This window comes from Octodon degus, unplaced genomic scaffold, assembly GCF_000260255.1.
Source record: "Octodon degus isolate 3935 unplaced genomic scaffold, OctDeg1.0 scaffold00029, whole genome shotgun sequence".
In the NCBI taxonomy this organism is placed as follows: Eukaryota; Metazoa; Chordata; class Mammalia; order Rodentia; family Octodontidae; genus Octodon; species Octodon degus.
Genome location: NW_004524605.1, coordinates 13289295 through 13316586, shown reverse-complemented (window position 1 = coordinate 13316586; position 27292 = coordinate 13289295). Strand labels below are relative to the sequence as shown.

General features: G+C 49.3%; 1 protein-coding gene and 1 pseudogene across 2 annotated transcripts in view; both read right to left on the bottom strand.

Moving 5' to 3' along the window:
• Cyfip2 (cytoplasmic FMR1 interacting protein 2) overlaps positions 1-27292 on the bottom strand; it is a 139686-nt gene that overhangs the window by 100790 nt on the left and 11604 nt on the right. Inside the window, exons 2-9 of one of the 2 annotated variants that reach the window (XM_023713088.1) lie at positions 17668-17883; positions 16079-16168; positions 11788-11865; positions 10265-10366; positions 5528-5709; positions 4085-4181; positions 2737-2865; positions 261-365 (exon numbers count right to left, since the gene is read on the bottom strand). In XM_023713088.1, the coding sequence (XP_023568856.1) occupies positions 261-365; positions 2737-2865; positions 4085-4181; positions 5528-5709; positions 10265-10366; positions 11788-11865; positions 16079-16168; positions 17668-17883 (999 nt within the window). The remainder of the gene's footprint in view (positions 1-260; positions 366-2736; positions 2866-4084; positions 4182-5527; positions 5710-10264; positions 10367-11787; positions 11866-16078; positions 16169-17667; positions 17884-27292) is intronic. The other variant, XM_004629394.3, reaches the window with a different exon arrangement.
• Positions 25011-25898, bottom strand: LOC101578219 (annotated as a pseudogene).

The window sequence follows — 27292 nt, the reverse complement described above, 5'->3', positions numbered from 1 at the left end:
AGCTTAAGCTCCTCCTCCTCCTGCAGCCACCTGCGGTAGCTTAAGCTCCTCCTCCTCCTGCAGCCACCTGCGGTAGCTTAAGCTCCTCCTCCTCCAGGGTCCCAGTCATCCTACTACTCCACTCTTCTTTGTCGGCTCTCTACAGCGACTGTTCAACTAGCAAGACCCGCAGTTTCTGACTAATTTCATTCTTTTCCCCCAAACGCTGTTGTGGCACTGGTAACCCTGATCCCTGCCCCGCCCCAGCTCCAGTTGCTGACCTTAAAGAACTTATCAATTTTGCTAAGGTTGATTCTCTTCTTGGCATCCAGTTTGTAAATGTTACTGACATTTCCATCCATCAGATAGAGGCCGAAGCCCATCACCTAGAAGGAGAAGGGACAGAACTCGGAAACCACTCCCAGCCACTGGACGCTTAAAAAACCCAGCAGGTCCATGATGTGAACACACACGCACGCACGCACGCACACGCACACCCCAGACATACACATTCATTACAAAAACTCAAATGTCTTCAAATAAAGGCAAGAAAGATGGGCCTAAGTTTAAGCTGAAGTGCAGTACATAATGGCAAATGTAGCTTCTGGGCCCTTATGGATGGTCCAGTCTATCTGAGGGCTTTAACAGGCGCCATTGTTAGCAACAATTCATTCTTATCACGGCACTGTTCTCAGCCAAGCTCCACACCACAGCCAAGGAGTCACAGAAATGGCGAGCCATGTGCAGAGCACGTCCGGCTCTGTGGGAAGAGCACGCACATTTGGGTCCCTCCCGCCGGATGTCCTTGGGGTGTGCCTGGCCTCGACAGGCAACTGTCAGCAAGTGGCTGATGTATAAGTGGCCACCTCTTTCCCTAAGGAGACAATAATGTGAATGTCCCCTAGGAGCCCACAGAGGCCACTGTTTTTAAAAGAAAACAGTTGGCCGAAAAATCCCCTAGAGGAGTTAACTTGCTTGGTATTTCAGTCCATTCAATAGCCCCCTGAATCCTAGCTCATGCGGCTCCTGGGTCACACACACAGCTGAAGGACATGACCAGTTGTGGGGATGTGGGAGTCACCCTTCGCTGAGCCTCTACGTCATTCAGTACCTAAGATGGGAAGATAAAGGTCCCTTCCCGCTTGAGCGCCTTGTGTTTGACCCGACCAACAAGCGTCTTGGTGGATGGTGCCCCCTGGTGGTGACTCAGTTCATTACCACAAACTGCATGCGAGCCCAGGAGGAGCAAAAGGGCTGTAGGCCAGATTGAGCAGGGTGGAGAACTGAGGGAAGTAGACTAGGAAGCCAACGTACAGGGGGATTAAAGGCAGGAGGGAAACAGGAGGTCTGGAAAATCTGAAGGCAGTAGGGAAACCTGCTTAGGAGGCAGTTTTTTCACCTAGCTCAAGGCTGCAGGGTTGCCTGGTGTGGTAGATGAGGTGCCTGAACTTTGGTGACCTCTCTGGGTTTATGACGACTGAGAGAAGGCAGGGCCACACTGCCCTGTGCTGAGGTCTGAGTACATCTGGCCACTTGGCACACGTGGAAGTTTAATCCTTACAGCCACTTGGTAACGATATTAGGAAGGCGAAACCTTCACCCAGCCATGGTATACAGAGGTAGGGTCTTCACCAGGTGATTGGATGAGGCCATTATGAGAGAGGCCCCTGAATGCATCCTGGTGGCTCTGTGGGGGGAAAGAGTCCACTGAGACACACACACATCAACGTGTCCCTGCCAGGGTGCAGAGTAAGCAAAGGGACCTTGCCAGAGACGGCACCATGCTGTTCGGACTGCCAGCTCAGTAACCTCCTTTGCTTTAGAAAGTCTGTCTCTGGCATTTTGTTATAGTAATGAACTAGGGGATGATACGCCCTATCGACTTAGTCAAGCTGCTAGAAATCTAAAGACAGGAGCAACAACCCAGACTAGGGGTACTTAGAAGAGTACGAGTGACATGAAGGAGCAGAGCAGAGAAAACCCCCGAGGGATGGGGCTCTGGGGAAGAAAGAATCCGAACGTAAGACACGGCAGTGTGGGGAAAGGACGTGGGGACTGCTGGCCGTGCCAGGGAGAAGTCGGAATCACTGAGCATCCGACGATGGAGCGGCCGTTCGAGAACCAAAGACTCATCTTTACGGCGCTCACAGCCACATCGCTTTCCAAATACACTTCACGACACGGGATACAAATTCTACATGCTTGTGTGCAGTGGACATGTGGACAACACAGAAAACAAAAAAGTTAGAACGACTTACTTCACATTTTAGTGCCACCTCTGGGTGGGAAGAGTAGGGAAAGGTTCAGTGTTTGACGCTTTTCCACGTATTCCAGATTTCCCCATTAATAAATATGACTACTGAAATAATGCGGCCCCTTTGGACAAGCTAGAGCAGAGGGCTGAGGACTCCGCCTCCCTCGGAGGCAGCAATCTCGCCTCTCTGAGTCCCAGCCGGATAAAAGACGCATACAAAAGCGATGGGATAAGGGGCTTAAACACAGCTTGGCAAACTGTTATCCTGCTATAAGGGATGCGGGAAATAAAAGCATCCTCGTACATGGGAGTACTTGGCAGCCATTAAAAATTGTACTTTGAAATAGTCTTGGGACTTCAGAAAGACAGACATGGCGTGTCGAAGCCAAGGAGGAGGTCACAAGCCATGATGGGCAGTAAGCCCTGTATCACTGTTTAAGAGAAGAGAAATTCCTTTATTTATAAATGGCTCTACAGGGAAGGAGACAGAAGGGCAGCCTCACCTTCAGGAGCATGTGCTTCTCGCTGGGTGTCAGGTACATCCTGTTCTCGTAGTAATCCACGCAGATGTTCACAATGTCAGCCAACAGCTCCTCGTAGCCAGGGACCACCTCCAGTTGCTGGTGGAGACACTGCACAGGAGCGGCACCTCGGGTGAGGGTGAGCCGGCCTCCTCCTGCTTCTCCCTGCTGCCCCTCATGCCCGTGGCTGGCCTCAAGCCCGAGCACGCATTTCCCTCGGACAGGAGTCCTGGCAGCCCAGGCAGGGCAGCCAGCACCTGTTTCCCGGCCTCCCACCAATGCCACCACCGCGCTCCGTTGGTGAGGGCTCTTGCACGTCTCCCATGGCAAGGAACAGACTCCTTGGGGCCCTCTACAGTGATCTGTGGCACTTGTGACAGTAAGAAAGTGCTGTCTGGGGCTGGGCTTGGAAGCAAGCAGCTCAGCTTGAGCTGCAGCAACTTCAGGTGTGCTGTGGGGGTGTGGAGGATGGCAGAGGAACCATCCAGGGCAAGACAACTGGGCGGGCAGGGAGCTCCTCCTAGCGGGGCACAGCAGTACAGAAATCTCCTGCAGAGAAAGCTCTGGAGTCCCCACCCTAGTTCTGTCTCTCCAAAGTGACAAGCTGAGACCCTAAATGGAGGACACTGATGGGCTCTCAATAGCGTCCCTGGACACTGGGCAGAATTCAGCAGAGACCAGAGTGGCAAGGGCTTTGGTGGTCCTGGGTCTTAGTGACAATCTGGGCTGAAAACCCTCAGGGGAGACACACGGCCCCTGGAGATGAGCTCTCGGGGCTGGCCTGGCCCCTGCATGCACTCCTGTTGGTGTCTGTTTAGGGTGACTCAAAGGCCGTGGGAGGAGTCGAGCTGTGCAGGGCACAGTTCAGCGACAGCTGGGTGAGTGCACCTGGCAAGCGGCAGCAAGGAGCACAGCTTTGTCTTCTTATGCCTTGATCAAGTGCAGATGTCTTTTGTGTTCTGGGTTTTTAAATTTTTTTTTTTTATTTCTGATAATAGTCCTATGAGATGGATCCTCATCCAAACAACAGACCCATTGGAAATGGAGGCTTTGACTTTGCTTTAGGTGCCACGTGGATCCTACGGTAGCCCAGCTCTCCATCTACACAAGATGCTGGGCCACAGACTTGGCTGAGAGGCTTCTGGGGTTCCAACCTCTGCAACCTCTGTTCCAACCTCTGTGCACAGGCCTCTGCAGCCAGGAAGGAGCTTCCTGGTCCTCCTGAGGAGGGCAGTGGAGGTGGAAGGCTCAGCATGAGCTCATACGCATGGGCACAAGGGCTCTCTGCCTGGGCCTAGATGCCCAGCAGGACCCACAGGAGTCTGCCCACCTGGGTGATCCTGTTGTGGTTTGCCAGGAACATGGAGAGGTTCTGCGACTCCTGGATGGACTGCGGGTCTGCCATCTTCCGGAGGAACTGGGCTGCCCTGGAAGGCAGAGAGTGGGCCCTTCAGCAGGGACGGGCCAGGCACAGCTAACCTAAGCCAGGCTGCAAGGCATCCTGCCCCCACTGGCTCCAAGGGACCTCATCCCTGAGGTTCATGAGCTCCCTCTCAGGTGAACGGAAAGCATGTTTCAGAGCTAGGGGAGCTGCTTACGCCCCAACAGAGTCCTGCAATGCAAAGGCAAGAACACACCCCAAGTCTCTGAAAGCTTGGAAAGCTTAACAGGCCGCAGCGTTCATCAGCCAGGCAGCAGTGCTGAGACGGGGTGGAGTGAGTGTCCCAGGGCTCACCACGACCTCCCGTGCAGCTGCACATGAGTCCGGGAGGATCCCAGGCAGGTGCACGGTCCTTTTTGCACTCTCTTCTTCACAGGAGACCCTCAGTGTTCTTAAGCCAAGCATCACATGGCAAACCAAAGCCTAACCAAGCCAACGGGACTACAGATGAAGCCATGACAAGCACAGGGACCAGATGTCCCAGCCTCACCTGGCAGCATGGTGGCCTGTATCATGATGACCCATGACAAGAGTCCTGGGTCAGTGATACTGATTCTGAAAATCTGCCCCTGGAGTCCTGTCCAGAGCAGGTCCTGATACTCAGGAGTGCAACCGCGCCTCAGCCAACACCGGGGGCTCCCCGGCTGCCAACCACCCTTCCCTATGCTGGGTGGCTGTGCCCTGAACTCTGCAGATGACCCCAGTCTCAGCCCCTCTTCTCAGCTCACCCTGGACCCCGGACTCCAAGACTGCCTGACCCACATGCACCCCAGTGACTGACAGCAGGCTCAGCACATGACACAGGCTTGAGCAGCGCTAGCTCTTGCTGGGATGACTGCAGCAGCATTTGGAAGGAGCAGCATTCTTTCCCTTCTTAAAAGCTGCTATGGCATCGCTGGAGGCAACCACAGGGCAGGGAACGGGTTGGAGACAGAAGTCCAGCTGAGGGACCTAGGCCACAGCACCTGAATGCAGGCCGGCCTGGACAGGTGTGCAAGCCATTGGCTTTCTTATTTTTTGCATGCATGCAGCTTAAAGAAAGCGAGGAGCAGCCAATCTATCTATGACCAACGTCCTAGTCCTGTAAGGCACAGGGGAACAGGAAACCTTGCTGCTCCACAGTGCGGGGACGTGGGGAATGGATTACATCTTGAGAAAAGACCCAGCACTGCTCCTTATTCCTCAAACCACACGGACCCAGGCCCAGCCCCGCTGAGACAGGAACAGCTGCATCTGTGCCAGGGAGCAGGCCTGGGACCTGGCAGGCTTTGGGACTCCGCTGTCACCCTACTGCCGCAAAGAAGGACCTGGCAGGGCGCAGACGCGGCTCACCTCTTATAGGCAGAGTGGTCGTTCTTGACACTGCACTTCATGTTCTTCAGCTCATCCAGGACAGCGAACATGTTGATGAACTTGCCCAGCGTCAGGAGGTAGGCCTCCGACACGAAGTCCTTCCTCCGCTCCGCGTGGCACAGCCGCTTCACTTCGCTGCAGAACCGCTCGATGGCCTTGCGCTGCAGGAGGACACAGCAAGCGCATGAGGCGGGGTGGTCCCTGGGCAGCCTGCTGTGGTCTCTGCCGGCCACAGGTCAAGGCTGCCCCAGGGCATGCCGGGAAGGGCATACCAGGTAGTCTCTCTGACAGAAGCACTTAAATCCAAAGCTGATTTTGAGAGGGGAGCTTGGAACCTGCCTCAAGGGATCAAAATCAATGAACTCACTCTGTGCACATTTGCTGCAAAGTACTTCGCCTTATTCATCTTTGTTGCCCCAGTCCTGTCACCAGGGTTGGCACTATATAGTAAGGAGAGAGAGGAACCAATGGAGGGGCATCCAGGCAAAGAGTGCCACTCACCCACTGCTCACTGGGCACCTACTGGGTGCCAGGCACCACTCTGGGCCCTACTGTCAAGCAAGGAGAGAAACGGGCAAGCACACCACACACTGCTTTAAGGGCTCTGTTTCTGTGCCCTTCACAAGGACAGAGAAAGATTCTCTCCGTCAGGTTGTTGTATGCGTTATGGGAAAAATAAGGGATGGGGCTGGGAAGGCTGCAAGGAGCGAGCCCTCTCAGGAGAGAGAGCAGGGAAGGAACTGTGACAAAGTGACTTGTAGAGGAGAAGGGTTTGAAAGAGGAGGAGCTACACGCAGACATAATGAGGGAAGCACACATGCAGGGCCACGGTTCTGGGCACGATGGGGGCACAGGGAGCGAGGGCCTGGGTCGGCCTGCATGCAGGGCAGCAGCTGGAGCAGGGCCCAGGGCTGGGCTGCGACTCCTGCAGGCGCCTGTGAGCATGCAGACTCTGAGTGAGGGGACTGGAGAGACACAGAGGCCCTGGAACAGGCAGCATGGACTGCAGTGTGATTCTCAAGGGTCACAGTGGCTGCAGAAGTAAGCTCAGGGGTTGGGGGACACATAAGCAGGAGATGAGCTATGAGGCCGCCGCACTTAAGGGAGTTAATGGAAGATCGGGTAAGGCCACTCCTAGAGGAAACGAAGACCTACGTCCACACAAAAACTCGCACACAAATGATCACTTTTTGTTCCTCACAGCCCCAAAGTGGGGAAAACCCCTAACAAGTGATACACACTTGTAATTCCAGCACTCAGGCAGCTGAGGCAGGAGGATCACCTCAAGTCCTAGGCCAGCCTGGGCCACACAGTGAGTTCAAGGCCTGCCTGAACTACAAAGGGAGTCCCTGTCTCAAAAAAATCAACCAACTGAAGAACAAAGGGGAGAAACAAACCAAAATGCAAACAGAATATAGCACAAGTAGAAAAGTATGAAGATGAAATATAGGAAGTAAAGCCATGTTGTTATGTTGAGCTGTGGGGGACTCACGTCAATAATTTCTGACATTGCCAATTAAACAGAAGACCCAATGCTATTATGGGCTTCTGTACTCTTTTAGAATATTTTGCTGAGTTTACACACCTATAATATTCAACAACGGAACTTAAAAAAAAATTGGGGTATAACTATGAATGTCCATTTTGTATCTGTGTATTCAAAGTGGTTGGGATAGATATATAGTTGCATTCTCTTAATGAATAGAATGATTTTTTCTAATGGTGTTTGTAAGTAGGATCACAAGTCTGCATCTTGTACAGCAATTAACCACTAAGAAGAATATATGCAGTGTATTATTTGTTGAAACTGTACTTTCGATTTGATTTGAAACTGTCTCATTGCTATATGTTTATCAATAAAACTTTGAAAAGAAAAAAAATAAAAATAAAAATAAAAATAAAAATGAGTAACAAAGAAAAAAAAAACAGAATATAGCACAGACAAAGAACGACATGGAATTCAATCATAAAATGGAATGAAATTCTGACACGGGCTACAATATGGGTAGCCGCAGAAGCGTTATGCTACTGAAAGGAGCTAGATGCAAAAGGCTGCAGACTGCAGGACTGTGCTTACGGGAAACACCCAGACAGGCCACGGCATAGAGACCTACTGTAGACGAGCCTTTCCTAGGGGTAGATGATGGCCAGGTGATGGCCAGAGCTCCTCCCAAGGGTGAAGACGGCACCACAAAACTGACTGCAGCGATGAGCGCCTCATCCTGCGAGGCTAGTGAATGCTGCCGCACTGTTCATGCTAAACGGGTCAAGGAGTAGAGCGTAAATGGTATCTCAATAAAGCAGCTGTGTGGGGGGCGGGCAGGGGGATTCCACAAGCTGGAAGAGGCCACTGCAGTGATCCAAGAACGAGCAAGAACAAGAGAAAGAGAGACAGGGCCGAGCGAGAAGGCGGGAACGCCGAGCTGTGAGCTCCTCTCCACGCCCACAGGCTCAGGTCCCTCCAGCCAGGCTTCCTTCCCTGTGAGGACCAAGCCAGGCCATGCAGGCTCCTGCCAACGTCGAGTCCATTAAGCTTTCTGTAGTGATGGAAAAGTCCCCGGCCACCACTGTCCAACGCACAGCCGCTCATCACGTGGGCCGCTGGGCACTTAGGATGTGCCCTACACATTTGAGGACCTGAACTTTAATTCTATGTGATTTTATTGTCCAGAGCCGCATGTGGGGAGGGCTTTAATCCTGAACAGCACAGTTCTGAGCCATCTCACTAGCTTATGCGCAGCCTCTGACATCTCCCCTCTCTTGGACCTGCTTCCCGAGGAGAATTGAGACCTGAGGAAGGCAGGCAGTGGTGCTAAGCGCAGCAGCTGTGGTGTGCAGAGCCAGCTCACTCTGCAGTGGCTCGCCCTAGCTGTCTCTGTGCCGACCTCCTGTTGTTGTCCCCACTGATCTGCGAGGCAGACGCCAGCCCAGGGAAACACCCGGAGATGTCAGGGAGCTGAAATGGCTTGCAGGGCACGGTGAGCGGCAGAGTTGGGCTCCAACTCGGCGGAATTCCTGATCCACGGCTATGTGGTGGCTTTGTGGCTCCATCACCCTGTCCCGTCTCCCACCTACCAGACAGCAGCCCCATGTAGGATGCAGGGTAGACGCCAGTGCTCCAGTCTCTACATGAAGCTCAGCTCCCCAGAGGGACATGCAAAGGGTATGTCCGGTGCAGCATGACGTTCACTCCCCCACCCTGAGCTACAGATGGGCCTACCTCTAAGTGTTCACCCCATGGCCTCTGCAACTTTCAAAGTGACCACAATAGTGACCTGTTCATGATCTGCTTCTCCTGTGATTTCCGGTCCGGTCAATCAACTCCCTTCCATGACACTCCCAGGTACGCCTGGCCCTCTCTTTTTGCCCCCTGTAATGACTGCCCTTCCAGTTCCCGACCGGCCCCCAGCTGTCCTCCCTCAACCTCTTGCTGTCCCCCAACTGTCATCTGTGTGCCACACAGCAGTCAGATGTCATAAAACCTCAGATCAGATCAGGCCACCAAAAGCTGCTGGGGACTTCCCAGGCTGCTGGAATAAAACCTCACAGCCCTGTAGGGCCCCATGTAAAGGCTTCCTGTCTCCTCCCCGACACCCCCTTCCACCACACCCTCACGGCTGGTGCTCTGCAGCCTGCCTAGCGGCCTTCTGTTTCCTGAACACACTGAGCCTCAGGCCGCAAAGCCTTGGCCTCCCTCGCTCTGCCCTTTCCCTGGAGCTCTTCCTCCTGACCATCACACGTCCTCTCCTCTGACACACACACATACCTCGGCTCTCAGACACTTTCTAAGAGGCCATCCCTGATGCCACACCGCTCTGTAGACACACTACCACCCAGGCCTGCTGTCAATTTTATTTTACATGCAAACCTTGCTATGCCCTGGAAATTTATTGTCCATTTTTCACTGCCAGTCTCTCCTTCTGCCCAAAATCTACCAACATGGTCCCTAGGATGTCTAATGGTTGAAAAATGTGGTACAGGTTTAAATTTCTAAAATTTATTGCAGTAAAAGACACACAGTCATTGATTCCCTTCAAAATCCTCCCACTTGTCTCAGCTCCACTCATCACATCGTTCTTGCCACTAACAGGAGCAGCTCTGGAAGTCCTCTTCACTGGGTCCTTAGTTGTTCCACTATGTTTGCCACAGTATCCTGAACTGACACAAAATTTTTGTCCTTCCTGGTCATTTTGACTTTGAGAAAGGGCCAGAGGTAGCATGGTGCCAGATCCATGAACACGGCGGAGGAGGACGCACTGTCACCTTTTCACAAGCCCGCCTTTCTACTGGAGGACACTCGGTAGCAATATGCACCACTTATCTTATCATATTTCGTAAAGACACTCAGGAAAGGGAACTCCAGAGCTGCTTTGGAAAGTGACACAACCATAAGGTGCCTGTCTGTCCAGCACACCCAGTGGTGAGTGTGCAGCTCTTAAAAAAGAACTGCTATTATCTTCAAAGGAACTGCTCAGATTACAAGATACAGGCACGCAAAATGGATCAAATAATTTCTGTACCATTTTTATCGTTTTGTTCTTATTATTATTCTCTTTAAAATAAAAAAAAAAGAAATTAGCTATGCAAAGATTAAGAAACATAGTAATGGTTGCTGGGTGAATAAATAACCCAGCACAATGCACAAGCTCAGCCCCAGGACTGGAAGTAGGGATGTCTTCCAGGTCTCCCAGTGCAGACCCACCCTGGCCAGCTCACCTGGAAGTACATGAACTTCATGAGCTTGGTGACCTCTGGCTCCAGCACCTCCACGGTCTTCTCATAGATCTCCACCCGGTTGGGCTGCTCGTTGCACTTGACCTGTGGGCATGGAGAGTCTCACAATCCTGGGTGGCCCAGGCAGGCCTCGCTAACAAGGCCCACTTTATTCTCTTGTGGGCTTCACTGGGGATGACAGCTGCCATGGCTGGCCTGGCAGGAGAAGCTCTGGTAGCTCTGTCAGGGGGCAGAAGTAACCCTCAGGGACCGGCCTCAGAAACACCAGCCAGGACAGGACCAGAGCCCGCCTCCCTCTTTCTGCTGTGCATGGATCCTGCAGAGCAGATCGATGGGATCCACATGGATTCCCTCCCTTGTTTTTTTTTTTTTTCCCTAGTCCTGTTCTGCTGTGCCTGGAGATTCTAGGCAGAGAGGAATACCCTGCTGTGAATGTGGCTGGTACAAAGTTCCCCTGACTGTCCCCAAGGCAGTGCTGACCAAGTAAGGATGTGTCGTGAAGAAACCCATTTTTCCTGCCCAGGGGTTTTCTACAAGCAAGGACAAGATAGTCACAGTAGATGTTCCTATAGCACACACCCAAGACTGCCCACATCCGATGGGACCTAAACACCACCACAGGCAGGCCTAAGGAGAATTGTTATAAATGCTTAGAAATTCATGAACTGGTAGCATTTGAATAATATTCATCGGTGGATGATTAAACAGATAAATGATACAATTATATGTCCTTATGAACTGACAGAGGGAATGAGATAGAGCTACACACATTTTCACCATCCACAGGTGAATGAATTTACAAAACAGCACGTCTAATCTGATCACAAAACTATGCCAGAGTGTTTGCACCTAATTCAAACCAGGAACTTGGAAAGGGTACAAGGCCAGCTGCTACCAGCAGTGAGCCTTTAGAACTAGGACTTGGAGGAAGTGGGCGGGGAACTGCTTCTGTTTACTTTGCACACCGATGGCTTACTGATTTTGTCACAGTGGAATCCAACAGTTCTAGGACAATGACAGTGATGATGGGAATAAAAATATCTCTTCCAACTTAAAGAAGGAGGCGGAATAAAGAATTCAGTTGGAAAAAAAAAAAAGAAAGAACAATATAAAACAGAATCATACATTTATAAAGGAGATAACTGACAAGGTAATATTTATGCCAGGGAAAAGGCCAGAAAAATTCGTAGCCAAGTGCTCAGCGTGATCATCCCATTGCGGAAGGCAGGCTTGGGGGTGGGTACGGAGGTCTAGGGTTTATGTTACACACTTGTGCAAGGGGCTGGGGATCATGCACAGCACCTGAAATAAAACACTGCTTCTACTGTATACAAGGGAGGGTACTTTTAATCCTTGGCATTGTCATATGTCTCATGGGAAGTCCTCAGAATGTCCTCCACACCCTTCCTTGGGTCAGAGGCCCTGATTTATTCCTGGCCACAGGGAGGCTCAGTTGACACTGTGGAGCGGGGCAGGAAGTGGCCACACCAGCGGGAGGGTCTCACCTGGGGGATGGCCCGGGAGCAGCTGCGCCAGGTGTACAGCATGACCGCATACTCGTGTCCTTCTTCCAGCATCTCGTTCTGAAAGAGCAGTGTGGCTCAGAGGGAGGAACCAGGCCTCGAGCCAGCAAGCACTCACCACCTGCACCCGTGCCACTCAGTGTGGGCTCCACATCTCCATGGCCTGGGGGTGCATGCAGAGATACCAGGCAGGCCCCAGGGCCCTCCCTGGGCACAACCCCAAATCCCCAGATAAAATCACATGACCTTCAGTTTGAGAAAAGCAGACCTAAATCATCCCCCTCAGAGGCCCCAAACCAGGCCATATTTTCTGAAGAACACAGATGACCATTTCAGGAAGAACGAGGCAGGTCTGTGTGTGCCCACAGCAAAAGGTATCCCGGAGATAGTGGAAGAGAAACCGAACTTGGGAAAACCATACTGCAGTGGGTAGGTCAAAAACCAAAAGAAACAACCATAATTATGCTGCTTATTATGATGTAGGGGACAGCACTGATGGGGCTCGATTATTTTGTATCACTCTATACGTAGTATAAAGTAATACTACTTCATATATAAAGTAATGCTAATTTAATATACTGCTATAGTAGGATAATAGTACAATAATGTAATGTGTAAAGTACTATAATAGATAATATCCTATCGTGATATAATACGGGAGCGTGATGTCCACACTTTCAGTCTAACAGTCCGTATTTCTATTCTATGAGCAGGAAAATAATGTCAACTTTTAAAAAGCAGTAAGTAGAGCCAATGGAAAAACAACAGCATGAAAGTCAACCTGGGGGCCGGGGAGATGGCTCAGTAGAACAAGTACTTGCCTGGCAAGCACAAGGGCCTGAGTTCAATCTCCAGTTCCGCAAAAAAAAAAAAAAAAAAAAAATCAACCTGAGAAACACAGCGATTTTGTCCCCAGGGCCAAATCTTGCAGTCAAATAAGCCCTAAGCTCACAGCCCACACACTGGAGCAGAAATCCCAGTCTTTTCACTTCATAGCCCTTCAGTCTACAGTAAATCGTGTCCTGTAACATTCCACACAGAAAAACGTCAGGATCCAGTCTCCATGAGGAACACGAGGGGCCTGGCAGCCTTAGCCTCAACCCAAGCACCCACCCCCTGTGGCTGCGTGACAGCGCGTGGCACCTCCACACCGCACAGCGTTACTTATCTGAGAAAGGTAATGAAATGCTGACCCAGAGGCCGACCACAAGAACTCTGGAGTCGCCACAGTAAGTGAAAGAGGCCAGACACAAAAGGTCACACACTGTGGGGCTCATGTAGTTGTAATTTCCAGGACAGAGAAATCCACAGAAACAGGAAGTGCATCAGTGTTGTTGGAAGAAGCAGGGAGAAGAGGACTTGGGAGTGAATGCTACAAGGTCGGGGGCATCAAGGTCGTAGTGGAAACTAAATGGTTGGGATGCGTTATGCTTTGTGTCTGGGTGTTCCTCCAAAGCCTGATGTAGTCTCGTGGGGTGCCTTCTAGCATTTGTGATTAATTCCTGATCCGATGCTGGGATTATGGGTATGATGGTTACACCCACCCTGGGGCAGATGGCCTGAATACAATGTGGGGAAGGGAGGGAGGCTTGCTGGCTGCCGCAGCTGTTACTCCTCCCTTTGCTCTTTGCTGTTTTTCTGCCACCTGAACTGTTGCCCTCTGCCATGTGCCACTCTGCCCTGAGCCAGCTGAGTATGGACTGAAACCTCCACTAATGGTGAGCAGTAAATCTTGCCTTCCTCAATTTGGATGTCAGGTATTTTGTCCCTGCAATGAGAGAAAAGTAACTAAGACAGGACGGTTGTTTAACATGGTGAATATGCTAAAACTCCTGAATTATACAGTTTATTCTATTTATTATTATTTCATGTATTTGGCACAAGGTCTTACTACACAGCTCAGATTCGTAGTGATCTTCCTGTTCTAAGCCTCCCTGGAACTGGGATTACAGGCATGAGCCACTATGACCGGACAGGTGGTCAGCTCAGCGTGCCTGGGGGGTAGGGCTGGCACAACGTGGTGCTGGAGATTGAACCCTGGTCCCTGCGCTCACCTAAGAGGGACTTAGTCCACTGAGCTATCTCACTGGCTCTCAGTTTAAATCATTTTATGTTATAGAAAGTATATTTCCAAAATATACTAAAAATACTTGCAGACCACCTCTCTTTGTAAATATTTGTATCTATATAAGAATGAAGTTTTATTGATTAAATTTTAAGTCTGTATATTTTGATCTTTCCCAATACTTTGTGAGGAAAAGATCTGATGTAATTCAGAGGTCACGACTTTGGGCTGTTCTATTTTCTGTAGCAAATGTCACTGACAAGTCCCAGTTTCAATTCTTAATTTAGAGAACTTTAAAAATCAGTGACATGTTGTCCCTGACATCAGGAAGAACCAAGACCAACCCATGTGTCTCCCGCTGTTGTCAGAACACACGTCGGAAAGGGGAAGTGACAAGAACATACAAAACAGGAGTCTGTTTTTAGCAACATGCTGCCCACGGCAGTTTCAACTCATTCATTCAAAGAGTGCCTCTCTGGGCGCTCACAGGCCTGGGCTCTGTGCTGGACCCTGCGCATGGGGCAGTGAACACGGAGCATGCAGGCTTTTCCCATAGACTCTGGCAAAATTAGCCTGGAATAAGAGGCCAGGATGGTGGAGCAGAAAAAGCCTCGGGTGGGTACTCAGGAGACCTGAGTTGTCGTCCTGGCTGTTCCTGGGCTCATCTCTGAACTTGTGTCACAGCTTCCTTATTTAGACATAAGTCAGGGAAGGTATGCAACCCCTTGAAGCCAGAGTAAGGCCGTACACCTTCCCACTGCGCTCTCCAGAAAGGTACACAGCCCTGTAGGCACCAACACACCCATGTCCTGACCCTTCCAGAGATGCCACACACAAATCCCCTGCTTGTGCCTTTCAGCTGAAACTCGGGAAGGCACAGAAAAGTCTGCATCTTCTTCACTTGGATTGGTTCTACTTTGGGGTCCCCTCCCCACCTCACCGCTGACTGAGAATGGAGGACAGAAAAAGAGGTCAGGACTGGGTGTCAGCCCCACGTGTCAGGTCAAGCGCCCTGACTTGCTACCTGTAGGAGCCTGGGCTGACTGATTGTTAACTTCTCCACGTCTCAGTTTTCTCATCTCTAAAATGGATGCAATGACTCCTTTTGCAAATCACAAGGCTAATGCAAGGCTCTAACAATATACAGGAGAACGTTACATATCATTTGGGGGTTGGTTTTGAGACAAGGTCTCATTACGTACGCCACATACATTTTAAAGTGTGGCACATACTTCATTATTCTCATGTGGGTCACCACCTCCTTCATCAAACTTTCTCTGAACCCCCAAGGCCTCCTCAGGAACACAGAACTTGAAACTTTTACCATGACATTGACTGCATTTTTGTCTCAAAGAGCAGTCTACATTTGTCACTTGTCAGCTGTTTGACTCTAAGTTTCTTTACCTTTTAGTGCTTTGGTTGTCCCCATCTGTGAAATGGGCACTATAATAGAAATATCTCACAGATTTTATGTGAGGATTAAATAAGACAATGAACTGAATAAATATTAGGTGTTTGGCAAGGGATGAGCACACCCGCTTCCTGCTTGGCTCCCTGGGAACCGGACATGGCCCTGTTCCCTTGGCTACTCCTCCGTGCAGACGCCGCCCTCTCTAGGCAGGCGCTAGTTAATGACTACATGAGCCAGGTTTGCTAAGGCCAGGTCATAGGAGACACCTCACTTCCTGAGACAGAGGGGTGGTGAAACCACAGGCAGAGGCTGTGAGTTAAGCCCCGAGGGAGGGGCACGCTTATGCCCCAAGGACGCATCCTGAGAAGGACAGAAGCAGCTCCACCAAGTCAAATTACCAGGTCATTTCAAAGTCAAGGCCACTGGGGCTGTCCTTTGAGGAACACTTTGCTTTATTAAGAGAGAAAAATTTCATAGACAATATGCTCAGTAATCTGTGAAACACAAGGCAAGCCAGGCTCTAGGCACATGCTAACCCCAAAAGCTTTTCTAGCTCAGGGGAGTGAGGAGTGGGGATTGAGGGGGGCCTCACATTGGGCAGGTTTGCAAAGCTGGAGGTCAGTGGGGTGCAGCTGCCCAATGCACAAAGAGGAGGTAGGGCAGGGCTGCATCCTGGCTTAGAGACAGCTCAGCTGAGGGACTGCAAGGGCTTTAGGATTCAGGCTCCAGGGTGAGAAGACAGCCCAGGCCCTCCCCGCCCCAGCAGCAGCATGTCTGCACATGCGCACCACACTTACCATGCTGGAATGGACCGTTGCCTGCTCAATGTACCTTGCAATGCCCGTGACAAATGCATTCCTGTCCTCGAAGTTCGTGTCAAAGTTAGCCTGTGGAATTAGAGAACACTGGTTGTTGCAGAACAGGTCCTGGGCGATGGCTGGGTGTCCAGGAAGCAAATCACTGCCAGCAAACACCACTGGCTCTCAGGGTAATCACAGCGACCTCAACCCTCATCCTGGCTGCATGTGCAGGAGCAGGCTGAGCCCTTCAGCCCTGCAAGGCCCAGAGTCATCAGCTGCATCTCAGGAGCAAATGCTGATGGACACAGGTCCACAGCTGCTCAAAGTGAAGACGCTCGTCGCTTTGATCCATTCATTCAGAAATACCCAGGCGAGGGTGCAGATACGCATGGACATGGATCATCCCTGCAGCATTTGTACGATTAAAAACATTGGAAACAACCCAAATGTCCTTCGAGGGCAAAGGGCTGAACAAGCACATCCATACAATGGTCTTACAAGTACCATGAGGTGAGTAAGCAGTGTGGAATCAGTACAGTATTTGTATAGAAAAATATTGGTAATAATTTTTTTAAAATCCAAGTTATAAGCAATACACATAACAGAAATCTTTTCTTGGTAAAAAGGATATGAGGAGATATATATATTTACCAAATACACATATATATTTACCAAATATATATATTTGATTATAAAAGGTATGTGTATATACAGACAGAAAGGGGTATGGTTACAAGGATAATTTTATTTGTTGTATTGTACTTTTCTGTATTGTCTGTACTTTAAAAAATTACATAATTAGAATTTTAATCTGGGTTAGAAAATGTAAATAAATCCAATTTATGAATGGAAGTGCCAAGCATGTGCCGAACAATTTGTTACATATGACTAAAATTTGTATCTCTGCATTTAGTCACATTCAGCAGTCTAAGGGCCATCCAGAGGTCTCTCCGGCCACAGCATCTGGTGGGCTCCCCAGACAAGGAGCTCCGCGTGCCCGCCCAGCTGCATCGTGCCCTCCCCGCCTCGCCCCACCAGGGCCACGCTTTGTGCAGTCTGACGCGCTGATCACAAGATCTGCTCTCAGGCAAAGGCTCCCAGCTGTGACCCACTTCCCTGAGCTGTGGCTGCGGTGCGGGGCCCTGGCGCTCCCCTCACACACTTGGAGGAGAGCTATGACCCCGGCAGGCTCTAGGGGGTTCTACACTGCAGTGTTTCTCGCATGAGGTCAGAGCTTCCACACCGTGGCTAGTGCAGCAGTCATACGCTTGCAGGCGTCTGGGTCAGAACCGAGCAACGGGTCCTCCCTGGGGAAAGTCAACAGTCCTGGTGACATTTCTCAGCTCATCTACGCTTTAAACTGGGCAACTGAGTCCACTGGGGACCCCATCAGCTCTTGACCTCTGTGCGGCAGCTCCCCCCACAGCCCACGGGGCACACATCTCAGGCCCCTCGGATGCCCGGGGCACACATCTCAGGCCCCTCGGATGCCCGGGGCATACATCTCAGGCCCCTCGGATGCCCGGGGCACACATCTCAGGCCCCTCGGATGCCCGGGTGCCCCGCGGGCCCTGCTGTCTCCATACCTGGTACATGATGGAGGACGGCGGAGGCTCAATGCATGGCTGCTGGTCGGGGAGCGGTAACTCCTCCAGCAGGTCCACGTTGGACAGCGCATCCTCTAGGGTGACGTGGGTCGTCATGGCTGCCGTCTCTGTGTTCCGCACTGAGAAGAGAAGGACAAAGAAGGACTGCAGGGGTCTGCAGAAATTTCTTTTGACCTCACCCTGTCCAAGCTCCTCCTGGAAGGTAAAGGGAGATAGGACGCACTCAAGCCACTTCCGCCTGGCACTCTGTCAGAAACCTGCACATCTGATATCTGAAAAGCTTCCTTCGGCTAAGCTTCACCGTGACCCTCTGAGTGACAAGCAGGCTGAATTCTGTCCCATAACAGATGAGGTTGTTTCTGTGATATCTCCACTCGTGTGGCCAAGGGCAAAAGGACCTCAACTAACACTGGACACGAGGGACATGGATTATAGTTCTCCACTTTCTATTCTTCATATGAATATTAATCAGTTTCACTCTTACATGATTGCACAGCATAAATATTCATGATCACAAAAGCCAGAGCTTCCGTATTATAGGCTAATTAAGCTGGGACTAAAAGAATTCAACTCCTGAGAATCAACTTTGTCTGTAAAAACTGGAAGGGCCACGATGGCTTTCTTTAGACTGGCTTTCTTTTGTGAGTGACACAGAACCAATCAGCACTCAATGGATATTTTTGTGTCTTGGACCACTGCAAACACAGCTGCTTGGACGAACATTGCCAGGCACTGAAGCTAAATGATTTGAACAAAGCATTTGATCAACTCAAGCTAATTGCTATTTTAAGAATTCGGCCGCCAGCAAACAAAATATTCATTTTTTCCCCCAAACATGTGAAGCGGTGATTAGAAACTCACAATGCATAATTTAAGTTATAAATCAGGTTGCCAGGAATTCCCTCCAAAATGCTATCCTAGAAGTTATATACCTTGATTAATACGCAATGGAATTAGACATCAATAATACAAATAACAGCCAAGAAAATCTATTCCTTTGAAAATGTGTAAAACATGCTGAGCAGCTAGCTGGGTGTGGTGGTGGATGTCTGTAATTCCAGCACTCAGGAGACTGAGGCAGGAGAATCATAAATTCAAGCTCGGCCTGGGCAACTTAACAATTTTCTTTTTCTATTTTTTTTTTTATTTTAGGGAAGGGTCTACCAGGTCTCACTACTAGATTGACTCATAGTGATGTGCCTGTTTACACCCTCCTAAGAGCTGGGATTACATTCGTGGGCCAGCACGCCCAGGGGTGGGGCCGGCACAGCGCGCCCAAGGATGGAAGGCCCGGCCCCTGCATCTGCTTGCAGGTGCTTTAATCCACTGAGCTATTTGGCGGGCTCTAGCTTAGCAATTTTCAGAAAGCCATCTCCAAATAAAAAAGGGCTGGGGCTGCTTCTCAGCACCAAGTCCCTGGGTTCCACACTCAAGACCACACAAAGGTTACTCGTTGCTTCAGAGGAATTCAAACCTAAATGCTAACAGATTTAGAGCTGAAAGACAGCCCTCATGTTTTCAGCACATTTAGCAAAAAATAAAGACACAGAATTCAATGAGCTTAAGGTTCCATTCAAAAATCTAAAAAGAGAAAAACCAACCCAAAGAAATGAGAACACAGGGACTGACCATTACAAAAGCAAAAATACAGGAAGGAAAAACGAACGCATAAACTAGGCAACAAGGTAGAACAGTAAAGGCGAATGCCAACAGAAAGCTCAACTGAGCTTCACAGGAAGATGGGCACCATAAGGACACTGGTGGCGCACAGCCTCCTCCCAGGGCAGGGAGATGCGGCTGCAACACCTGTGAATGTCACCCACTGTGCCCCGCCTGTTAAGGGAAGCCAGGACAAAAGAACCATTCATCTGCAAACATGGCCCAGGGGCTGTGGGAAGCTCAGAGGGCTGCAGAATGTACCCAAGGTCATGCTGTGTCTCCCTTAGAATTTCCAGTAGTGCCAAAACCAGGAAGGCAGCTGGGGCAGAGCCTGCAGTTGCCCCAAAGCAGCGAGCCACCAGCTCCTAGCTACACTTCACTGCCTCCTCGCACACCCTCCTGGTATGCGCTGTGGCCCTGGCACAGGCCACACCCGCTGATGCAGCCTGGCTTCCGGTGGCTTCCAGCCCCCTCTACACCTCATCTCCTTCCTCTTCTCTCTCTGGATGTCTAAGTGAGGTATTCAGGTTGGCGGCCACACCACCACGAACTATTAAGAGTCTCTTTTTTTCTTGTCTTACTGTCAAGTGCATTTCTAGGAGCCCCACTAATTCTCTTCATTCTATTTAATTATAATTATAACACAACTTACATGTCTTGAGGCCTCTTGTGTGTCAAGCACTGTGGGAGACACTCAACTATCTCAATCTGAAATCAACCCTGTAAAGGTAAGAAGTGACTCTTCTCCTCTCATTTACAAATAAGCAACAAAAGCTCAGGATTTATCTCCAAGGTCAAGCACCAGCAAGTGGGGGAGCGGGGCTGGAGCCCAAGTATGCCTGGCTTGGGCCACGGTCACCTTCACTGCCACACACTTCCTCCCGAGAGCTGGGACCGCAGTGTGAGCCTGTGCTCAACACCGCGAGGTCTGCGTCATGCCCAGCTCTGCATGAGGTGCACCTTAGCAGTTCGCGGCTCCGCTCATGCCAGACCTTCTCAATGCTACGACGACTGAGCTCCGTGCTTAACGCTGGCAAGACTACACCTTTAGAAAATCTCCTACTTTGCTTGCAATAGAGAAATCCAGATTAAAATTACACAGAGATACCACTTCCTACTGGCTAGACTGGCAAATGTCCAAAGGGTCAACTGTACCCGTCACCAGCAAGGCTGCACAGTTAGTCAGGCCCTCGTGTCTCGATGGTGGAGATAGTCGGCAGCACAACTCCCATGAAGAGCGATCTAGCAGTATCTAATGAAGCTTTAGCAGCGTTCTACCTGCTCACCAGCAACCCCACTCCTAGGTATTGAGGACTCTAGTAAAAACGCATCTGTACAAGGCCACCGCGGCAGCAGCAGGTGCAGCTCAGGAACTGAAAAAGTCTATGCGCAGAGATGCAGCCCCCTCCCGTGACGTACCAGGAGCAGGAAGATGCAAAGACACCTGCCTTGACCTGGGCGCTGAGTCCAAGATGGTCCGCACAGCACCCCTCCTTTATTTAAGAAAGGGGGCAGTGTGCGTGCACACACACATGCATCTCCTATTGAAAAACGGCCAACGGCCAGGCGTCACGGCACCACTCGCCATCCAGCACTGCAGGGGGCTGAGGCCGCAGACTCACAGTGAGGGCTGAGGACGCAGCTCACAGCAGAACAGAACCCTTGCCCAGAATGTACTAAAAGAAAAAGCAGCCCAAACAGCGAAGGGTTGTAGATTTGACTTCAAAATGGTAAAAAAGGGCCGGCCAAATAGCTCAGTGGATTACAGCACCTGCAAGCAGGCGCAGGGGCTGGGGGTTTGAACCCTGGGCCTGCCTGCTGGCCCCACTCCAGGGCACACTGAGACAGCAATTGAGACTGGGTGTGGTGGCGCACACCTGTAATCCCAGCTCTTGGGAGGCTGTAAGCAGGCAGATCACTAGGAGTCCCATCTAGTAGTGAGACCCTGAACACCCTGTAGACCCTTCCCTAAAATAAAAAAAAAAGTGAAAATATTTTCTATCATTACAAAATGATACTTCAAATTTCCATATAATCGCCAAAGCAAAAAGTAAAACAAAATAAGTGAAGGTATGCGTATGTCAGCCGCTGGAATAACCACACATAAAGGACCTATTCCAAGTGATATTGTAGCTCATTTATGTGATGGTAGCTTGCCTGGGGGACAAATCTTAAGAACAGCAAAGACAGCTGCAAAGTACAATCTGCCATCTCCAGTAACATACTGATATAGCACTGAAATTTATTTATTTATGGTATTGAAGATCAAACTCGGGACCTTGTACTTGCCAGGCAGGCACTTATGCCGCTGAGCTATCTCCCAGCCCTTATCACTGTAATATTAATGTTTGGATGAACTGCAGGGTAAAAGAAAGGCATAATTATGGAATAATTATGAGATTATGAGATTATAATATAATCTCACCAAGCACTGGTGAGATTGCAGTCAGGCACTCCTGACACAGCAGAAAGGAGATGCAAAGGTGACGCTGAAGAGAACAAATGAAAACCTAACGTAGTCCAGCCACAGTGGCACACACCTGCAATCCCTGGACCCTGGAAGGCTGACGCAGGATGACCACAAATTTAAGCCCAGTCAGCAACTTAAACATGTCTCAAGAAAAAAAAGGGGGGTTGGGGAGCCAGCTCAGTGCAGAGGCTTTCGGCTCAGTCTCCAGTACCAGAAAAACAGAATAAAAGCAACTAATACAGATAGCCTCCAATTGAGGATGGTTTAATTTGGTATCTTGCCCTGTAGGGGTCCAAAAACAATAGGCATTCTGTAACAACCACACTTTGTACTTGATCTTTTCCTGGGTTTATGATGGGTTTACCTGGACAGAGTCCCATTCTAAATCAGGGAGGATCCGCAGTCCTAAATATGGATTTGTAGTATCAATAGAAACATGTAATGTGTTTTATTTTTAAACATATACATATATATACATTTTATTTATTTATTTATTTATTTGGCAGAACTAGGGATTGAACTCAGACCCTTGCACTTGCCAGGCAAGTGCTTATTCTACTGAGCCATCTCCTCAGCCCCAATGTTTTTAAATATATACATCCATATATTTTAAATATACACACATGCATGTATGTAAGCTTACACATATACCTAGGTATATCTGTGTACAAACACATATATGTAGGTCCATGTAAGTGCATTTATATACACATATGTATATGTGTGTTATGTGTGTTTCTGTCTACTGAACGATCGGGAAATGATGACCAAGCCCCGGGCGCTGAGCATCATAGTGGTGAACAAACATCACTGCCTACTGAAGGAATCGCCCTGCCTTAAATCCAGATCTGGAGGAGCACAATAGCACTTAAGAAAGGCAAAACCACCTTGTTGAACCAGAAAGTGGGGAACTACCTATTCAGGTCACTGGAGCTGTGTCTGAGAGACCTGAGTCAACCTGAAGCGGCCCCTGCAGGCCAGAGAGCTGGACATGGTGGGCATCAATCGGTGTGACTGTAACGGACCAGAACAGCAAGCATCCCACGCACGAGATCACAAAGATACTTCCTAACAACTAGGCTTCTATGCTTTTGTCATTGCTGGAGGATGTCGATGAACCAACTTTATGTTGAAACTAGCGAACCGAAAGGAAAGAAGCAGTTTACTTCCTGCAGTAAGGTACATACCAACGGAAAGCTAAATAGGGAATGAGCAGGATGCTTGGCTCTATAAGAGACTTTCTTTCCTTTCTTTCACAGAAAAAGGGACAATCAGAATACCCCTACTGTGAAACGGACCTACACCTGGTCCTCAACAACTGCTCAGGTCACTCAATGAAAGACAGCCAGACATCACCTGCTTCCTGACAGAACAAGGCCCAGACACCTAAGAAGGATGCTGGATGCAAGAGGAAATGCAGGACTCCCATGCAGCCTTCACTGCCAAGTCACTGGAAATGGGGTGTGTGTGTGGCAGGGAGAACATGGCATATTACACCACAGGGACACGGTCAGTACAACGCAACCCAGGGCAAACACCTGCACAGGTGACTTGGTGTCTTCAACCAACACAGTGAAAGGAGAAAGAAAAAACAAAAGAAAAAAATGGAGGCGGAAACTAAAGCCTTGAAGGGATTTAGCGCACTACCATAATGCATACTCAGACCCTGATTAGATTCTATTTCAGACAAACCCTCATGACAATAAAGTCACGACATTTATGGGAAAATGAATACTGATTGCATGTGTGTCGATGTTTTTAGATATCCTAATGATATCAAGGTCATCTTCTACACAATGATAAGTCCTCGTCCTCTAGAAATATTTACTCAAAACTGAGTAAATTCATATAATGCGTAGCTTCAACAAAATTAGCCACAAAGAACCAACTGCAACACACTCAAAGGGACTACATTAATGCTCTTATACAAGCACTTACATTTTTCTACCCAGTTTTATACATGCTTGAAACTTCCCCCAAAGCCCCAGCTCAGCGTACAAGCTCCCTGTTCTCGTGTAGACAGATCTCTTCTTTCCTTTGCCCCCCTGCCCACCTGCCTGGTCTTTCCCTCTTCCTCTAGGAACTTGGGTTTCTTTGGAGCTTCTTCAACTTCAAAGTTCTTATTTACAAGAACAACCTGTAAGATTTGCCCCTTTAAAATAACAGGACCTGGGGCTGGGGATACAGCTTAGTGGCATAAGCACCTGGCTGGCAGGCACAAACAAGGTCCTGAGTTCAATTCCCAGTACCAAGAAAATAATATAATTAATATAATATAATATAATATAACATAACAGGATCCCTTAAAGAAAGTCAAACCCACAAAGCCAATTCAGAACCTTTGTTTACATGAAGCCACCACTTTTCTCCTTGCAAATACAGCTTCTTCAATGGATTTGTGTGTGTTCCTTTCTCCTTCACTGCTTCGGGGAACAGAAAATCAGGCATTTTTAGCTCAAGTGATGGAAGTTATTGCCAAACCCACATCCAATCAGAAAGGAAAGAAAGGCTCTGCACATTTGAACAGGGGTGTACTGCAAACAAGCCCTGCCTTTCGGGCCCTAATGACCCACCTATTGTGCAATCTTCTAAATAGGAATAATTTTTTAATGCTCAGGCTATGAACATGTGGCCATTTTGTCATTTTGGAAGAGAAATTAATTCAATACTTCTAAGTTCACCGTGTTCCAGGAGGATCATTTACCAAAAGCGGCCGCAATCTCTCAGTGGGTTCTCACGGCAGATTATAACTGAGCATCTTACAATCAGCGGCCTGAGCGCCCTGGACGCAGGGGTATTCTGCTGTAGAGAAGAGCTCTTGCCCTTTCTAGACTGAGACAACGGACAAACCCAGCAAGAGGGGGCAGACCCCACACCTGCGAGCTAGGGAGCCTGGCTTTGGAAAGGCGGGCTCCAACGCCCACAGCAAAAGTGCTGTGACCCATATGCAAAAAATCTGCACTGTCATTTTCTTTGGGATGCTCTAGGAGGAAAAAGAAAAAGATACTCTTGTGGAAATGGTACTAGGTTAGAATTATGGGAAAGACTGAGTTCTAGACTGGAACCTGGAGGCTATCTACCCGTAAGGGTATTACATAACCTTTATGGACCCCAGTTTTTCCATCTGTAAAAGGATAATAATTTATGTTTTTGACAGATTTAATTCATTTTATTTTTCTTGTGTAAAAACCCTTTATGTTGTAGCTACTGCTGAAGCTTGAGTCCTCTGGACAGAGACTCTGGTGTGGGTTTTCACAAGATGGTCAGTGAATTCCTGATTGGGAGACTTGGTGAACACAGTCTCTTTCCAGAGGTCAGGGGTCAGATGGCTGGAGGTCTTGGAGATGGCATCAAAGGTGGCCTTAGCAAAGTTGCCCAAAGTAGCAGCGCAGCCCCTAGCAGAGGTGTAGCGGTCATGAATACCAGCCAGCAGCAGCAGCTTCTTGGGCACAGGGGCTGAGACGATGCCAGTGCCTCTGGGGGCAGGGATCACACGCACCAACACAGAGCCACAGTGGCCCGTCACCTTGCAAGGAACAGTGTGGGACTTGCCGATCTTGTTTCCCCAGTAGCCTCTCCTCACGGGGACAGTGGAGAGCTTGCTCAGAATGATGGCCCCATGAATGGCAGTGGCTACTTCCCTTGAACACTTTACGCCCAGGCCAACAGGACTGTTGTAGTCCCCAATGGTGACAAATGCCTTGAACCTGGTCCACTGGCCAGCACAAGTTTGCTTCTGCACAGGCATGATCTTCAGAACTTCATCCTTGAGGGATGTGCCCAGGAAAAAGTCAATAATCTCGGACTCCTTGATGGGTAAGGATAAAGGGTAAATTTCCTCCAGGGGCTTGATCTTCATGTCTTTGACTAGCAGGCCCAGCTTAGTGACAGGAATCCACCGTCCTTGGCCTTACCGCCAAGAGTCCCACGGCCTTGGCCCTGGGCTCTGCCACACCCATGACCTCGAAGGCCACTGCTGAAGCCTCTGTGGAAGCCGCCACGGCTTCCCATGCCTGGGCCCTCCCATGCCTGGGCCCCTGGTGCCTCCAGCCCCTCCCGCTGCACCTGCATCATCTGCCATTTGGTGTTTCCCAGAAAAAAAGGATAATTTATTTATAAAAGTGCCTGTCCTCAGTGATTTATTCTGATTACATAAAATTTGAGCGCATGTTGATTACTTAAAACAGTAACCAGTACTAGAGTAAGCACTCTGGAAATGTCAATATCAAGGGAAAAGCACAATGCGCTCAGTTACCAGTTTAGTTACCAATGCGTTCAGTTACCAGTTTAGTTACCAGTGCGCTCAGTTACCAGTCTTAGCTAGATTTCATTCATGCCTCATGCACCAAAGTGGTCTCTATTTTCCAGGCCAGAGAGTTTGCACTACACAGGCGCAGAACAGTGGATCTGGTGAAGTGGCTCCAGCGCAGCAGCAAAAGCTAATAAAGGAGATTAGCTCCTATCAGTTTACTTTCCAGTAAGTGTTACAACAGAAGAACCTTCCTTATTGTACTGATTCCAATGTACTGGAATCTTCTGTTGTCCCGGAAACTGGCCTGTGTGGGGGTCTCTCGTGTCCTTAAAATTTCAGCTTGATTCTGTGGCAGCTGGCGTAAGTGCCGCCTCCTAGGTCTGGTCTGACCTGATGGCCTCTTCTTTTGTTTTAACATTAGCTAGTCACAGCTTGTCTTTAAAAGAACAGATAAGCATTGCCGTAAGTCTCGTATTAACAAGGAAGGCACTGGCCAATGACGCTAAGTGATCAAGGTCACACAGTCAGCACAGGTAGCACTGAAATGGGATTATTTTGACTTTTAGTTGTAGTGTCTTCTAGACCGTACTTGCTTTCATATTCTTTTGGAAAATGCCAAGCACATTTTTCTTTTCCAGTTTGGCCAGCTGCCTTTTCCTTCTTTGAAAAGAACCAGGCTCTGCCCAGCTAGAAAGACTAGGTAACTATCATCCTTGGGATTCATAAACATCACTGAGCCAGGAAATATAGTCCCAGCCTGTGTGGCTTTCCAGCTCGAGGTCATGCATACTTGCCTGTGTGCACACTCATGAGGGCAGATAGGCCCTCACACACACATGCTCCATGCACACACTGGCATATACATGTGAACGTGTACATATACTTACAAAGAAACTATGCAAATACAATCTACAAATAAATCATGACATCCGGGTTGAGAGCTCCAGAGAGAGAAGACCACTTGGGCCTAAGAGTCTGGGCCACCTCGTGTAGCTCACAGAAGTGTCACCGCCACCGTGGTCATCTGCAGAGCCCCACACCAGTGCTTCATATACTCCCTGAGTGACCTCAGAGTTGGAAGAAACCTAAGGAAGCAATTATTCCTTTAAAAGACTTCTTGGGATAAATCCTAAGGGGATTTCACTGACCTTATCAGACCCAAAAGCTACAACTCTTGGTGCATAGGTCCTGCTTTACCTTGGTCTTAGCCATCCAGCAGAAAA